The sequence below is a fragment of the Lissotriton vulgaris genome, chromosome 7 (assembly GCF_964263255.1).
Source record: "Lissotriton vulgaris chromosome 7, aLisVul1.2, whole genome shotgun sequence".
Taxonomy (NCBI): domain Eukaryota; kingdom Metazoa; phylum Chordata; class Amphibia; order Caudata; family Salamandridae; genus Lissotriton; species Lissotriton vulgaris.
Window position 1 is genome coordinate 403,924,246 of NC_141695.1, and position 17,128 is coordinate 403,941,373.

A 17,128-nucleotide genomic window follows, 5' to 3' on the forward strand; every position below is an offset into this window, starting at 1 on the left:
TTCGACCCGGAGACTGGGTCTGTCTGAAAAATTTCCAGATGAAAAAGAATCTGGAACCTCGTTGGGGCCCACCTCGGCAAGTTCTGCTAGCAACATGTACAGCGGTAAAGGTCGTCGGGAAGAAGAATTGGGTTCATGGCGTGCACTGCAAGAGGGTACCTCTGACTTTGCCTTTCGACCAGTGGGTCCGCAAGGGTATAAGTGACAGTGAAAGTGAAAGGGGCCCTCGGTTTGTACCTTTCAGTAGTGCACGCCTGGATCGAATGAACTCTGAAAAAGAAGACGACGACGTGTTGCTAGAAGCTGAGCAATCACATTTACGATTGAACACAGTAAATTCAGAGACTTTGTTTCGAGAGCAAACATACCTAAAAAGACTCGGTATAACTTAAGACCCAGATTGATGAAAGACAATTGAACTTTTTCCTTTTTCTTTTCTGATCACACTTTTGAGAGACATTTCTTTTTTCCACTATCCATCAAGTTGCAGGGTCACGGTAGGAGTCTTAGGCTGTGACCTGAGTAGTGACAGTAGGTCTGCAGGACTTGCAGTGTCATAGGATGGCTAATAATCACAGCTAAGTGATCTAGGAAGATTGCCGTGAGCAACGCTTTAGAGAATGGATATTAAAGTGGAAAAGAGTGATAAGAATCAAGAAATGAAAAGTAAATAAAAAAAATTGTTGGTTAGTCCATGTGGCGTAACATTATGTATTTTAATATGTTCATGTATCCTATTGGCTTGTGTCAGTTGGATTGTTCACACTATACAGAAAGCACCAGTTCCAACTTCTGTTTCCTTGTCTTTCCTACTACTGCCTCCCCACATCAGTTCAATACACTCCCTGAACATGAGCAAATTAGGAGATTAGAATACTTCAACAATTCATTTATCCAGTTGTTACATCAGCATCAACTGGTAGTCAATACTACTGACTGTTGGGTTTGTGGGCTCATGCCCCATAACACAGAAAGAGGGATGCCATATTTAGTCCTTCCATTTTCCTACGAAGGCTCCGCTTGGGCCTATTTGGCCATGTTTTCTAATGTACATCAGAACCAACTTCAATATCCTCCTGGTAGTCCATATGGTGGTGGAGCAGATTTTAGTCACAGTTTTTTGATAAAAGGGAAAAGTGGCCATGGCTAGAATTGCTGAAATTAGTAAGATTCACGTTCATGAGAAACGAGCATTTGATGGATGGAACGTGACTCGTTATGTTACTAGCCTTACAGATAAGGCTAGACGAAGGATATCCCCACCAATTTGGACTGTACCCTATCAAGGTAATTTCTGTCCGCAGATAAATGGGCAAAATATTAAAAACCAACAGAAAAAGAGTGTTTGTTCCCATACGTACATTTATTCACCCCAGATTTCTTCACCGTTAGTGCCATCACAAGGCACATATTTTGTCTGTCATGACAGAGCCTATACGTGGCTTCCTACCTACTTTTCAGGAACTTGTTACGTGGCTTTTCTTCTCCCTCCAACATATACTGCTCCTTCAGGTCATCATAGAAAAAGACATGGCAGAGGGGTTATTGATTCTAAGGACACAGCAGGACAAGGAGGAGGTGACTTTATCAAAGGGTTACTTCCTTTCTGGCGCCCAATAGCCAACAGCAGAGACATCACAACAGTTAGTTCGGGTTGTTGAGGCTACCATAAATGTAACTTCTGGAGCCTTGAGTAATCTGACAGCCGAAGATATTAACTTTCCTTGTAATGGTTTTGGCCATCATTTTCTCTTGTTGTCTTTGTTTACAGTGTGGCCCTGCCATCTGCGGTCTTTGTGCCACCATGTGTGTCCCAAGGCCTGTGTCACAGAAAACAGAGAACATTAAAATGATGTTGCAGCAACAGTTCGACGATCTCATGGCCATTGACATCGACTCAGAGTAACTTGAGCCCTTCGTGTTTTGCCTGAGTAATGGCAAAAGGAGGGTCTGAGGTTCTTCGGTTTCTGACTGATTTATACAGGTGACCCTGCTCCACGCCTTTGTACGGGTAGCCCTGGTGAGGTTCTTCGGTTTCTGACTTTGTCCCGTATTTAGCCGCCATTTTGTGTCCAGTCGCCATTTTGTGTTGCCCTAACTCAGGCAGCACGGCAAACGGAGTGTTTTTGCCTTTTCCAGCTGCTACGTGTCTCTTCTGTTAAAAAGTAATCCCCTGCCCTTGTTTACGAAACCGATGTCAGGGTCTGGCCGAGTTCACTAATCCATGTCTGGGTTGATTGATCCCTGTCTCGACTGACTATTTGGTTTCCCCTATTCTTTCCTTACATTATATTATCCGACTGGCCTTCGCTATTCCCTCCTTGTATTCTCTTGTTACACAACTATCCTTTGAGGCACACAAATACGTCCTGCCACCTGCAAATTGGTTTGTAGGCACTAGCACTGATTAATTTGTGGGGAGGGGTGACACACAGGGTTTGAGAGAGGGGCATATTTGGGACACCTGATAGTTTGTTTTCCAACTTTTCCTATTGGCTAGCTTTGTATGTACTGGGGGTATATGTCGTAAATGTGTGCGCTATAAAAGATTGTACGCCACGGAACAAAGTGGAAGTCTCCTAAGAACATACACCGCGCTTCTGGGACAACTGTGCTTAGCTGCAGCTAATAAACCTGGTTTTCTATGCACAACAGAGTGTCTCATGTCTCTGTCCGACTAGGCAGGTGAACTCTGGGATTTAAGGCGTGCCCTGCGCCGCCAGGCCCATAAGGCCTGGTTCTCCACTGGGTAACACATCATTTAAGATGTACCCAGGGCTTCTCTCAAGGTTATCCCGAGAGAGGTCCCAGGGTCATGGAGAAGTAAATGGTTTCCAGAGAAGCAACCTCCATACCTCAGTAAGATGGCTGCCAAATGAGACTCGAAGATAAATAGTATTCCAGGTGAGCTGCCAAGCTTTCATAGTTTTACTAGTCTTCAGGCAACAGGCTTTATATTACCTTGTGGACCTGAAGAGGTCAGAGGACTATCAAGTGAAAGTGATAGAAAGTGATGCATGAATGCGATTATGGATATAGGTGTGAGGTACCTTTTGTGTCCGAACGAAAGCTAAAATAGAGAACTACACCAGGCTCTACCTATTATGAATATTTGAAGTAAACATTAACTGCATCAGTTGGGTTTTCCAAAATATTGAATAGTTATCAATCTGAGAATATAGTCAACAGAAGTTCTATTTGTGTTAATTAATTAGGTAAGTGTTATCTCAGGGTGAGTTACGTGTGAGGTTGGCCAAGTAAAACACAGATGTAAATAATGTTTGGTCCAACAGCGTCCTTGAACTGTAGAAGTTCAATTACCTACTGAAGTTTAATAAACAGAATCTTGTTTTATATAGAGTACAGCTCGAGTGGCTAGCTACTTTGTTTGCTTATGCGATTCACCCTGTTCATCTTAAGTTCAGCAATTCCCTATCTTGCGTTTTACCGAATAATTAACTTTTAACGTTACCATAATGACATTAAGCAGAATATTGCATTAACACATAAGGAAGCAAAATATCTATCTATATATCTATCTATCTCTCTCTCTCTCTATCTATCAACGGTTATGTTTAGTTATATGTATATCTAGTTATGCAAATAAATAGTTAAGCATATAAATATAGTCATGCATAAACGTACACACACGCACACACATATAGTTTTACGTATATAGTTATATAGAAATGCATATTTGGATCTATGTGAGCATGGGATTTTCATAGAGTTAAGAGCAAGCTCCCCTCAATAATATTCGTGAGCGTGAGACTCCATTTCCTCTTGTAACAATTACTTTGTGTAGGACAATAGGGTCTGCTTCCTATGGTTACCCCACTTTTTGCTGTTATTCTCTGGTTTTTCAACTTTAGTGTGGCTGTGGACCTGCTAATCAGGCCCACAGCCCAGCTGTTCTCTCTCTAAATGGATACCATGTACTTTAGGTGCATACCAGATTGGTTACTGGGTCACCCTTGTGAGCCCCTGTATAGTGTACCATAGGTACCTAGGGCATAGGTGCACCCTAGGCCTACCAGGGGCTGCAGCATGTATTGTGCCACCCCTGGTTTTCCTTCCAAACTGACACCACAGGTCTGTTCACACAGCCTGGGTAAGGTGGTGTAATGCCCACTTACTTAGATATAGTATACCTATATCTATATATACATATAGACACATATACACCTATAAGTCACTCCTATGGCAGGCCTTGACAATCCTGGAGGCAGAGTGCTTGGTTTTATGTGAGCTGAGCCCCTCTGCAGCTTTCAGAACCATCTCCTTATAGCTGTTCCATGATATAGCCATACCATATACTCTTAAGTGCATTATAATTCTCGCGGTTAGTGCTAACTTTGGTTTGGCTTTATCAAAACATGTTGTGTAATGTGTCAAACACTTCGGAATACTAACCCTCCCCCCCGCCAGTCCTGGCGGCGGGGGTAGCATTCCACCCTTCTAGAGGGAGAAGACATGTAGTTACTGGTTTACCCGGTTAAAGTTAAACAGAGCCTCAGCATCACAAAATGGATGCTGCTACCACAGACACGAGTCTGCCCTCCTGTTGCTGGATGGAACTCCAGCAGGGGAGGCCTGGACAATAGGTCTCCTGTCCAAGGAGGTGCTGGCATCTCCCCAGACAGGCTTTTGTGTATTGGGGCAGGGAGGGCTGCATTCAGTGAATGCTTTCCAGACACTGCCTGGGGTACACAAGGTGCTCCATGCATTTCCCAGTTCAAACCAGTTGCTGGGGCACTCTGCCCCAGCTCTGGCGGCAAACTGGAGAAAGGGAAAGGGGTGTAACCACCCCCTTCCCAGGTCCACCCATAGGAGGGACCTTAAAGGTAGTACAGCCCCTAAACTTACTATAACTATAGGAACCCAGTCCCTGGGACTTTGGATTACCCTAAACAAAACTTTGAAACATATATCCTGGACCATTGACATTCCATTTTGACTGGAAGACGGAAGATATCTCCCTTGTGGTCAAGGAGTGACCACCCTGTTCAAACAGGCACCAACAGCAACTTTGCTGGTCTGCATTTTCAAGGCTCCAACCGAATCCCAAAGAATCTGCCAGACATCTCCGACCCCGACCTTCACTCACAGCAAAGCTGAGACCCGTGGCGGACATGAGAGACGTGGGACCGGAACTCCTGGACATCCTGCATTTTGCAAGCTGCACCCACTTCACAAGGTAACTCGAAGTTGTGCATTGGGGTGCTTGAAGCCCCAGACCCGAGCACCATTCAATCAATCAATCAATGAATTTGTAAAACGCACTACCTACCAGTGAGGGTCTCAAGGCGCTGTGCGAAGGGGGGTGCTGCTACTGCTCGAAGAGCCAGGTCTTTAGGAGTCTTCTGAAGGTGAGCAGATCCTGGGTCTGCCGTAGGTGGGTAGGGAGGGTGTTCCAGGTTTTGGCGGAGAGGAAGGAGAAGGATCTGCCACCAGAGGTCGTTCGTTTGAGGTGGGGGACAGCGGCGAGAGCGAGGCTGGCGAAGCGGAGCTGGCGGGTGGGGGTGTAGAAGCTGAGTCTGCAGTTGAGGTAGGCTGGTCCGGTATTGTGGAGTGCCTTGTGTGCGTGGGTGAGGAGCTTGAAGGTGATCCTCTTGTCGACGGGGAGCCAGTTCCGGTCTTTCAGGTGAGGGGTGATGTGGCTGCAGCGAGGGACGTTGAGGATCAGTCGGGCGGAGGCGTTTTGGATGCGTTGCAGTCGTCGCAGGTGTTTGGCCGAGATTCCTGCATAGAGTGCGTTGCCATAGTCTAGCCTGCTGCTTACGAGGGCCTGAGTCACCTTTCTTCTTGTTTTGGTGGGGATCCACTTGTAGATCCTGCGGAGAATGCGGAGGGTGTTGTAGCAGGAGGAGGAGATAGCGTTGACCTGCTTGGACATGGAGAGGGAGGAGTCGAGGATGATCCCCAGGTTGCATGCATGGTCAGTGGGTGTCGGTGCTGTTCCCAGCGCGGTCGGCCACCAGGAGTTGTCCCAGACTGAGGGGGTCAGACCGAGGGTGAGGATCTCCATCTTGTCTGAGTTCAGCTTCAGTCAGCTGCTCCTCATCCATTCGGCGACAGCCTTCATTCCCTCGTGGAGGTTGGTTTGGGCTGTGTGCGGGTCCTTGGTGAGAGAGAGGATGAGCTGGGTGTCATCGGCTTAGGAGATGTTGTTGAGGTCATGCTGGCGGACAACTTGTGCGAGGGGGGCCATGTAGACGCTGAACAGTGTCCGGCTGAGGGATTAGCCTTGGGTTACGCCGCAGATGATGTCGGTGGTTTTCGATCGGAAGGGTGGGAGGCGGACGCTCTGTGTTCTGCCGGAGATGAATGATGCAGTCAAGTTGAGGGCCTTCTCTTGGATTCCGGCTTCTTAGAGACATGTCTTTAGGGTGCGATGGCAGACCATGTTGAAGGCGACTGACAGGTCCAGGAGGATAAGGGCTGATGTTTCGCTGTTGTCTAGTTGGCGCCTGATGTCGTCTGTGGCGGCAATGAGGGCTGTCTCAGTGCTGTGGTTTCTTCTGAATCCGGACTGGGACGGGTCTAAGATGTTGTTGTCCTCGAGGTATCGGGTCAGTTGTGTGTTGACGATTTTCTCAATGTCCTTCGCCGTGAATGGGAGCAGGGAGATGGGCCGGAAGTTCGTGAGGTCCTTAGTGTCCGCCTTGGGCTTCTTAAGAAGGGCATTGATCTTGGCGTGCTTCCAGCTTTCCGGGAATGTGGCAGTCTCGAGGGAGATGTTGATGACCTTCCGTAGTTGGGGTGCAATGGATGTGTCTGCTCTGTTGAATACGTAGTGTTGGCAGGGTTCTGATGGTGATCGTGAGTGGGTGGAGTTCATGACCTTGCGTATCTTGTCGTTGTTAACGTTGGTCCAGGAGGTCAGGCCGTTGATGCAGGTGGGGTTTGTCGGGTGGGTGAGGATTGGTGTTTTTGGGGTGGTTGAGATGTTGAAGCTGCCGTGGATGTCAGTGATCTTGCTGTGGAAGAAGGTAGCCACCGAGTTGCGCAATTCCTGTGAGAGCGGGATGTCATTGGTGTTGGCGCTAGGGTTGGAGAGTTCCTTCACGATACTGAAGAGCTCTTTGCTGTTGGGTGCGTTGTTGTTCATGCGGGTTTTGAAGGAGGATCTCTTGGCTAATCTGATGAGGTGGTGTTGCCTGCGGGTGGTGTTCTTGTGGGCTGCGTGGCTGTCGGTTGTTGGTTCCTGGAGCCATGTCTTCTCCAGCTTCCGGCATGCTCGTTTGGAGGTCAGTAGCTCTTCGGTGAACCAGGAGGCTTTCTTGCTGGTGTGGCTGTATGAGGGTCTCTTGAGCGGGCTGAGGGTGTTGGCGCAGTCGGTGATCCATTTCTTGAGGTTGCGTGCTGCGTCATCTGGGTTGGTGGGGTCAGTGGGTGGGTTCTGGGAAAGGGTGGTAGTCAGCTGGTTCTCGGTGACTTTGCTCCAGCAGCAGCGGGGCAGCTGTTTGGTGTGGTGGGTTTCTTGAAGATGAAGTGGTCGCAGCTGTGGTCGGTCCAGTGGAGTTCGGTGGTGTGTTCGAAGGAGACGTGGGAACTTGTGGTGAAGATGGGGTCAAGCGTGTGGCCGGCAGTGTGGGTGGGTGCTGTGACGAGTTGTTTGAGGCTGAGGTTGGCGAGGTTGTCGATCAGGGTGACGGAGTTGGTGTTGTTGTTGTTCTCGAGGTGGAAGTTCAGGTCCCCGAAGCTCAGAGGCCCCTACGCCACGAGTGACCCCTGGGCCCCGCTTTTGCATTTCAGCTTGACGCGTCCTTGCTCGTTGGCTAGTGAGCCCCCGAAGACTTTTCTTTGAATCTAATTTGCTTTCCTGGTTGCTCCAGGCTTGTTCCAACTTTCCAACAAAGGAGAAGTTCCTCAGACCTTGCTGGTCTGCACCGAAACCAATCTCGACTTCCTGCGTGGGTTGCGTTTACCAAGGCTTGTTGGGTCCAGTCCAGATACCGACACCGCAGTCAACTAGATCCTTTGTGGGACAGCTCGAATCCAGCTCCTGGTCATCGTTAACGCCTTCTGGTCCTCGTGGCTGAAGAGACAAGCTTCACATCTTCACCTGAAATCACCCGACATCTGGTGGCATCTTTCTATCACCACCCTGGTCACTGGCAAGTGACCCAGACTCTGTCCCTTCTGCTTTCAGGTTCTGCAGATCTTCGATCCACCCTTGGATCCACCTGGACACTATTCCTCTGGTCGCTTGCAGATCTCCATTGAAATCGACGATGAAACCCGACGCCAAAAGAGAACTATGCACCCCGCTTCCGTGGGTGAGGTAACACGAGTACTCTGGAAGTCTCGAGCGTATTGGCCCTCCTAGTGTCTAAGTCCAAAAGGGTTCCATCGTAGTTTGTTTAGAAGTGTCCTTAAATTGTAAATTTGCAACTTGTTTGTTTCCCGTAGAAAGTCAATGGTAACTTGCTGCTGTGTTAAGTCACTGCACGGGGCTCCCGCGGGCCTCCTACTTCCTAACCTTTGGTTGTTTAGGGTAGCAACAGCTCTTCCACGGGCACCAAGCCTGCTTTCTAATTCTCACGTGGTTCTTATACCACTATTTTAGTATATGGTTTGTGAGGCCCCTAGGGCATAAAGTATACTGTGCAACTTATCGTATGCTAATTGAGTAACTTGTATTGTGCTTTTACCTCTGACCTCATAAAGAGTGCAGAGGGGTTGTGTTTAGAATAAACACATATATTTGCTATATACCTTGTTACTCAAGGGATTATAATTGGTAAAACAACTTGCTTAATATGCTCTCTGAAGTCTTAGCCTGATGACTGCTGGTCCATGCTGCCACTAGGGTAGCTTTCTATAAGGTTGACTTTACAACCACCATCAATAAGGGTCGATTAGACTGGTGCAAGGTGCCCACTAGAACTAGTGGACATCATATGCCAGGCTAACTTCTCACACTTTGCACATTGGAAACAACCAGTATAGGCCGGTGCTGGTAAGACCTGGGGGGTGGTGGAGCGGGGCGGAGGGTAAGTCGACAGATGACGGAATAGGTCTTATTTATTGATTTAATTTTACCTATTCTGTCTGTTGACCCCCCCCCTCCCACCCGGCCCACACCGGCACCACCACGCCACCGCGCCACTGCACTTACCTGCAAAGGCCGTCGATGCAAACAACTCTCCTAATAGTCATGATATTTCTTGAGTGCAGACGTCTTAACCCCTTGCATCCTGGTGTTGATTTACCACAAATAAACAAAAGACATACCATGGCATCAACCATGTGTGCAGATGCACAGTGTATAATATGAAGGGGATGAGAAGGACATCATGATTCACTTGAGGCTTTGCCTCTCACGATTCATGGCGCCTACCAAGAATCAACAATTGTATTAAATAGCATGTTGCCCTTTGCATATCTCCATATCTACTATTAACATTAGAAACGCTATTATAGCACCTATATAATATGGAATAAAGAAGAGAGCAGCTGCATATTTTTTTAAATCATAAGACCAAAATGTACCAATCAGAACATTTTTGTAAAGCGTGTTATCTCATAAATTTGAGACAGTTAATTTCTGGGAGACCAAATCCGTCAAGATTCAACCAATTGCATTAACAACTCAGAAACCTATTTTTTAAATAGATTTTTCAATCCTTTCTTAATTTAACAAACACTTTGTTCTAACATCTTCAATATTAATCACATACATTTCATCCATATCTCCTTATTTTGCACAACCAAAAAGATTCTTTTTTTCAAGAAATATATTGAATTTCCTTTCTCTTTTTTTACAGCTTTTCCTCTCTTTGTAGCCCTTTTCTTTACCCTGGCATCTCTATTTCAATCTATGCAAACACTGTGTTCATCATCGCTGGGTTTTGTTTTGAAGTTCCCTCCATTCTGAGCTCTTTATAGGTCTACATTGGTTACTAATCTAGCCTCATGATTAGTCTACCACCAACCAGTTCACACGTACCTCTTTCACACACTAACTCTAGTGAAATGAGGTTTAACAAAGCCTTGTCTCACTTTCCTATGATTGCTTAACAATGAGCTAAACATTTTAGTAAATCCTACCCGAAAAACTACTCAATAAATGTTATTTTAAACAAAGCCTAAAAAAATACAGAGGTGACTGAATGACTTGAGTCCCTGCCAAAGTGTTAACGTCAGGGAAAGAGGGAAATAGCATGGTAAGGGGACGTCTGAGGTTGCCCATCTTTGATGGAGCCCAGTATTGGTAAAATGGCTGAGTCTCCAATGGAGGCTTAGAAGGGTCGGCTCCATACCAGTTTGTTAGATAACCTCCAGGTGCCTCATTTATGAGGCTGTGCGTCACTTTTACACCGCTGGTGCGTCATTTTTCGTGACGCACCAGTGGCGTAAAAAATGCGCCTTGTTGTGCCATATTTACAAGGTGACGCATCTAGGTAGATGCGTCACTTTGTAAACCCCTGCGCCACATTATTCCTGCGCCAGGTATAATGTATGCAAGGGGGGCGTATTGACGCAAGAAAGGGTCGTAGAAGTGACGCAGTGAAATCTATAAGATTTCACTGCGCCACTTCTAGGATGCAAATGCGTCAATATCTTACGCCTGCCTCACAGCAGGCGTAGGACTGACGCAGGCCCTTTCGCATGGGGCTTGCCCCATGTGAAAGGACGCATTGCTGGAGTTGCGTCACTTTTGTGACACACTCCAGCAATGCGTCACTTTTGCGCCATACAGATACGTCAGAAATACTGACGTATCTGTAACTCCTTGCGCAATGATACGTCATACTGTAAATATGATGCATCATTGGTGTCGCAGGGAGGGCGCAATGAAAAGTGACGCATCGCTGTTTTCACGCAGTGATGCGTCACTTTTCATACATGAGGCCCTAGGTGTTTAGGCTCCGTTTAGAATTAATATTTATAAAAAAGGTTCCTTATGTGGGTATAGCCCCAAAAATGGGCATGGATGCAGCCGCCATGAACTTACATTGCCCTCTCCTGCTTAAGCCTGGCAAAATACAATCTCTGGGAGATTGCATGTGTTTTTGAGCTGTTATCTTCCCTGGTTAATTGTACTTCCTCCACCTCCATTTTATTGAGTGATGCCTAGAAACCAGTGGGAATATTTACAATAAAATGTTGCAGAGCGGTATAATGCCAAAATTGGGAACGCCGTGCTCCAAAAATGTTTTTATGCTGTGAAGGACTGTATTTACAAAAATACGGTGCACCTCTCCATTTCGCAAGCTATGGTGCTAAAAAAGGTACCTCCCACCGGCACAAGCGCCAGCGCAGGCACCCTTACGTCATGGGTGCAAGGGTGCCTGCACTGCAGTGGTGATTGTTTATGTGCATGAATGGTTACCTTCCTGCACATAAACAATCTTGAAAGTCAATTTGCTGTTTCTATGTGTGCTGAAGAATACAGCACACAGAGAAAGAGGAAAATACAAGGAGAAATTAATGATTTTTCCTTGTATCACCATCATAAGATCAGGTTTTACCGGGCTTTAGTTTTTGGAGTTGCCCCACCCTTGCAAATATGGGGAGCATCAAAAAGCAACGGATATTGCGGTGGAACGTCCACTGCAACACCCATTGACGGCCTTTCACGCCAACTCAGGATCGGTAACTCATTAATGGTTTCCAATTGCAGTCACAACTCAATGATAGCTTTCTCTTTGATTTGGAAATAGGGGAACACCCCTTTTACACCCCTTCAATTTGCAATTCAGAAAGGATAGCAAAAGTCATTTTTAGATCTTTGCACATTCTAAAAATTCCTTTTGAAGTCACAAACTCTATGACTTTGCCAATCACAGGGCTTGCGACCATAAATGAGTGTTGCATGGTATGAGTCCATGCTAATAAATAAATGCATTAATGAATATGAAAAACATTTACTCTTTTATTGCTTCAGGGTTGTTACTCTCCCTTTTCATGAGTCATATGACCTGTGACACGGCTCACTGCCAAAGGTAATGTTTGTCTCGTGCAGCTTGTTTGGTGAGCACCAGGTCACTTACCCCTAGTTTACCTTCAGAGAAGCACAGAGCAAGGTTGATGTTTCAGTAAGTTCTGCGTATGTGCCCTGGAAATCTAGGAACTGGAGTGCAGCCCCTCACCTCTGCCCTGTACAGAAAACAAATAGTCAGAGCTGTGAAGGTTGGAAGGGCTTCTGAGAAAATGTGAATTGGTGGAACCCGGCTTAATATATGTACTCATTTATTAGAAATATTGGAAGGTGGCTCAATTAATCCTGATAAGCCCCCTGCACGGATCATGCATCTATGAAATACCAGTGACTGTAAACAATAATAGCTCAGCACTCATATAGTGTCCTCATCTCGATTTATTTGTACACAACAAAAGTCGCTCTTTGCAAGATCAAGAAAAAATAAATACATCAATAAAAAAACTCTACCTATTTTACACTTTGAGCCTCCAAACTGCATTGATTCCCCCAGAGCAAGAGAACGTGTCCTGTTTTATACAGTCCAGTGAACAAAAGAAGAGACTTGTACAAGATCAGTTTCAGGGTTTCAGTGCGTCTTCAAGTACAGGCTTCTCAGAGGTAGGAGGCTGAATGGCTGGGTGTATTTTTGATGAGAAGCAGGTGGAATTTATCCCAAGAAGTTTCCATGGTTAGAAGTGAATTACAAAAAGGTAAGAAATACATTTGTTGGTTGTGAAATACACACAGTCCATTAACAGTTAAGAAGGGTTACCAACATTTTCTCTGTCACACTCATAAATCCATTGACTATTGCAGCACAGAAGTTTTGAAATATTTCTAAACAATCTCTGTCAAATATATTCTTGTATATATCCATCCCCCAAACCTTAGCTGGGATCCTATTGGTGCAGCTGCGGCTATGAAACACTCAGCAACAAAGGATTTTTAATGAAGGTTTCATATATTTGTGACCTTCTAGAGTTGAGCAATAAAAAGAATGTGGGACTGTTTTAAAAGAGGGCATCCTCAGTAAAAACTCACTTAGATGTTAGGCTAGAATTTGGGCAAAATGTTCAGAAATTCTTCTACGTTCAGTTTTGTGAATCCCAACCAATCAAAGTTATTGAATCTGAACAATTCTAACATTCTAATAATCGTCACTTCTACAGGAGGTTCATGTAAAACTGTGATGTGTTAGTTTTGTGTGGTTGGTTTCATTTCAAGAGCAATGTCATACAATGTACTGAGGAATGGATAAGCCTTACTCAGTGCGTCAACATCATTACTTAACAGAAAAGCAATCTTCAGCACAACTGATTATTGATTCATTCTTCCTACTTACAATCAACCACAATAACTTTTTAACAATACATCTGAGAAATTGGGGAGCTGAAAATGATATAGTAATATTTTCCAAATCTGTATTGGGGCTCCTCCATTTTTGTAGGCTGAGCATCCATTTCTAATATATTCGACTCATTGCACCCCATGGGTCCTATACACTCTGAAACCTTATAGAAAAAGTATTGTACCAAAATATAACTGCAAAGAAAAGGGCCCCCAGGTAGTAATTTTGTATCGCACTACTATTGTAACGCACTACTTCTGGAGGCCCCGGTAACACTTCTGGGCAAGTTGCAAAGGGTGCAAAATATTGCTGACAAACTCGCCCTTTCTCGCCCCTACCACAGCTCTTCTACGGCAGCACTGCGAGAACTCCATTGGCTGCCAGTTCATCTACGAGTGCGATACAAAGCAGCGTGTATTGTGTTTAGGGCTGTTCATGATCTGGGCCCCATTCCCTTACGGCGAATGTTTGCCTGGTATTGTCCAGCTAGAGCTTTACGCTCCTCGTCATCCAGGCTACTGGTAGTCCCGCGATTCCAGAGAGTGAGGATGGGGGGCCGCTCCTTTAGAGTAGCGGCATCCAAACTCTGGAATTCTCTGCCTTTATCCTTGAGAAGCCTCGAAGACTTTCTTCCTTTCAGAAAGGCTCTAAAAACTTATCTTTTTCCCAGGATAGGTTGAGCTATTGCTTCTAACTGAGTACGGGTTAAGCGCCAGGATGCCCTTTGTGGTGACAGGTTGCGCTCTACAAGTATGCCACAATACAATACAATACAATAATGTGAAGTTCACCTAGACAGGGAAATACATGTTGTAAATATTCTAGGGCAACTTCAAAATAATGAAAATATCAGAACATGTCGAATGAAAATAGTGACACTAGTATTTAGAAAAATACAAAACAATTTGTTCAAAATTCATAATTCGATTGTAAATATAAAAATATAATGGATATAGACCTAAAGAGACCATGATTTGTTCAACATCCTAACTACAGACATCCATCACACATTCACACTACAATCTAATACTCATGTCAATATATATAATCTGTTTCATAATAATACAATTCGCTTTAAAAGAACTCTAACTATTGACTGATGCATTTGCAGGTGATACAGTAATTCCTCAGGAGTATGTGTGTGAGGTCACTGAGTATGTTAATGGACCTGTATGATGTTGCAGAAGTGCTTGAGTGTGGTCTCCACCGACATAATCAAATGATTGATTGTACTAGAGTAACACACATTCTAGAAGTTGTTGATTGTTGCCCTTAGTGATATCATAGAGATCTTAAAAGTGGCTGATTGTGCTCAACAATGACTGTCTAGAATGTGTTGGTTGTGATCTCAGGAGACTGCATTGAAGTACTAGGTACTGCCCTTGATAGACAGCATGGAAGTAGTTGCCTTTGCTTTTGAATGACATTATGGAACTGATTGTGTGTGGTCATGATTGACACTGTAGAAATGGTTGACTGTGGTATTGAATGGCAGAGCAGTAGTTGGCTTGGTCCTGAGTGGCATCATGAAACCGGTTAGTGCTACTCATTGTGATGTCATAGATGTGGTTGATTGTGCTCTTAAGTGATATAATAGAAATGGTTGGGGGTGGTGCCTAGGAACTCCACAAAAGTTGTTGGTTTTGATCTTGAGTGGCCTCTTACAAATGGTTGCCATTAGTTGAGAGTTGTATCATTGGAGTTGGTTGTAGTCGTGTGTGGCATCACTAACATAGTTGGAACTGGTCTTCAATGACATCATAGAAGTGATGGATGTAGTCTTGAGTGACATCATAGAGTGGTTTGTTAGATTTGGCGATTGCGGTCTTGGGTGACATTAATCAATATAATAATTTTTGGTCTTGACTAAAGATGCACAATATGATTCAATTGGTAATACAACTACAACACAATACCATCTGGCTGGTTTGCAAAGCGGCATGGTAAAACTAAAGCAAGTCAACAGTAATAAACACAGTTATGACATGAGGAATGTTGGTAACCCTGAGAAATTGTCTCTGAAACCATAACATTAGGCTGAAATCCCTAAGACTCACCGCGGACAAAGCTTGAGAGTTCCCAGGTATGTGAATAGTCATGTTAGAAGGCAAGTTGAGGCCAGTGATGGAATGTCAGTATAACATTATGGTATGTAAAGTTTTAAGACTGCAAGCAAGTTGGAACCCAGCTCAGCAGAATGCCTTCTTGCGAGGTCTGGAACCTCAAGTTAGGCTGCCCAGTGTTGCTGGTAAACAATGGCGTAACTCTCTGAGATGGATGTGCGGTGCCCGCCTCTGTTTCCATTCTTTCAGCAAGAAACTGTAATGTGCTTCGTTTTTCAGCATGCAGCAATTTCTGACACCACTTTCTTTGGAAAAAAATGGTACTGCAGCACAGTGGGTTCTAAAAAAAAAATCAAGAGAAGGTTCATGAGAAAAGAGAGGTGTTTCACAGTTTTGAGGCCAGGGGAAGGCAAATACACACGTTAGACTATATTCTGGGTTGCACAACGTCATTGCACTAGAAACATCGGAACTTGCAACTAAGGGCCTTTTTTATGAGCCATTCACGCCGCTGTTGGTTCACTTTTCGTGACATTGAGGCGATGTAAAATATGAGCCACACTGCGCCATATTTACAAATTGACGCAACTAGGTAGATGCCTCACTTTGTAAACCCCAGCGCTACATTATACCTGCTTCAGGTAGAATGTATGCAGGGTGGGCGTTCCCCGGCATCAAAACCTCGTAGAAGTGACACGGTGAAATTATGAGATTTCACTATGCCACTTTTAGGACGTCAAATCCTCATCAGTTCTGTGGGTGATCCCTTTCTTTTCTGCTCCATACTTTAAAAATATGACTTCAGCCATTGGCTGGAACAAATCTTCAACAATACCCAAGGTGGAAATGGGTTGGATCAAAGTTTAGGAATGCCCACTATTGCACATGTTTCTAAGCGCTCCCTAACTTTCAAGTCACATCATGCGTTAGAATGCCCCTGTACATTCCATCAGGTTGAATTTACCACTGCAGCTTTCTTCACACTTGTGATCGAGAAAGCTGCACTGATAAATGCATTTATGCCCACCCGGAAGTGCTTAGTTTGTGGCGGTGTTTGCAGTGCTCAACACCAGCACTTATTTTTAAACGCCAACACTGTTCTGAATACCCCATCTTGTGATTTACCCAACCTATTTTTGATCAATGCCTGTCAGAGAGTTTAACAATTCAATATACTGCAAACATATACAAAACTATCACTTGCAGGCCTTCCCTAGAGCTTGGAGTGTCCTAGAATTGTCCAAGAGGTCACACTTATTTAAGTGTGACGATTCGTAAGAGGTCAGCACTGGCTTTTGGCAGAAATGGCAGGAACTGTAGATTAAGCATGGGCGGAAAATCCGTTTCGCTCGCGGATTTTGCGGATTTTCGGTAAATTCGCAATCCGCGAGATTCGCGAATCTCCCGCAAAATCTGCAAATCCGCGAGCAGCGGATTTTGCTCGCACTGTTCGCACTGTTCGTGTGAGTTCGCGCCCCGCGAATAAGTGCAAAATTGCAGAAATACGATCTTAGCAAAACTGAAAGTAACTACTTACCAGGTTCAAAAGTTCAGGCTCATCATTAGTAGCCATTTCCTGTAGTGCTTCCTGAGGGGCCCCTCCAGAGTTCAGTTGCCAGTTGAAACTATTATGTGACCCTGCTCTGAACCTCAGAATAGTTACACATATGCCACAAAGGTCCTGAATTACAGCTAAGGGAGACAAGCAGGAGCCAGGCTGGAAGTTCAAATCCATTAATCAGCCCCTAATGCATTATTGTCAGTTGGGGCAGGGCTGGTGTTGTA

At 45.0% G+C, this 17,128-nt stretch overlaps 1 protein-coding gene across 2 annotated transcripts in view; it reads right to left on the reverse strand.

The window, feature by feature from the left end:
* The window catches only part of LOC147701744 (beta-2-glycoprotein 1-like), a 146,058-nt gene that overhangs the window by 7,155 nt on the left and 121,775 nt on the right, over positions 1 to 17,128 (reverse strand). The window contains exon 8 of one of the 2 annotated variants that reach the window (XM_086930365.1): positions 12,311 to 15,683. The exons of the other annotated variant lie outside the window; for it this stretch is intronic. Coding sequence (XP_086786491.1) covers positions 15,619 to 15,683 — 65 coding nt within the window. The 3' untranslated portion in view covers positions 12,311 to 15,618. Of the gene's footprint in view, positions 1 to 12,310; positions 15,684 to 17,128 lie in introns of those variants that run through there. 2 annotated transcript variants of the gene reach the window in all.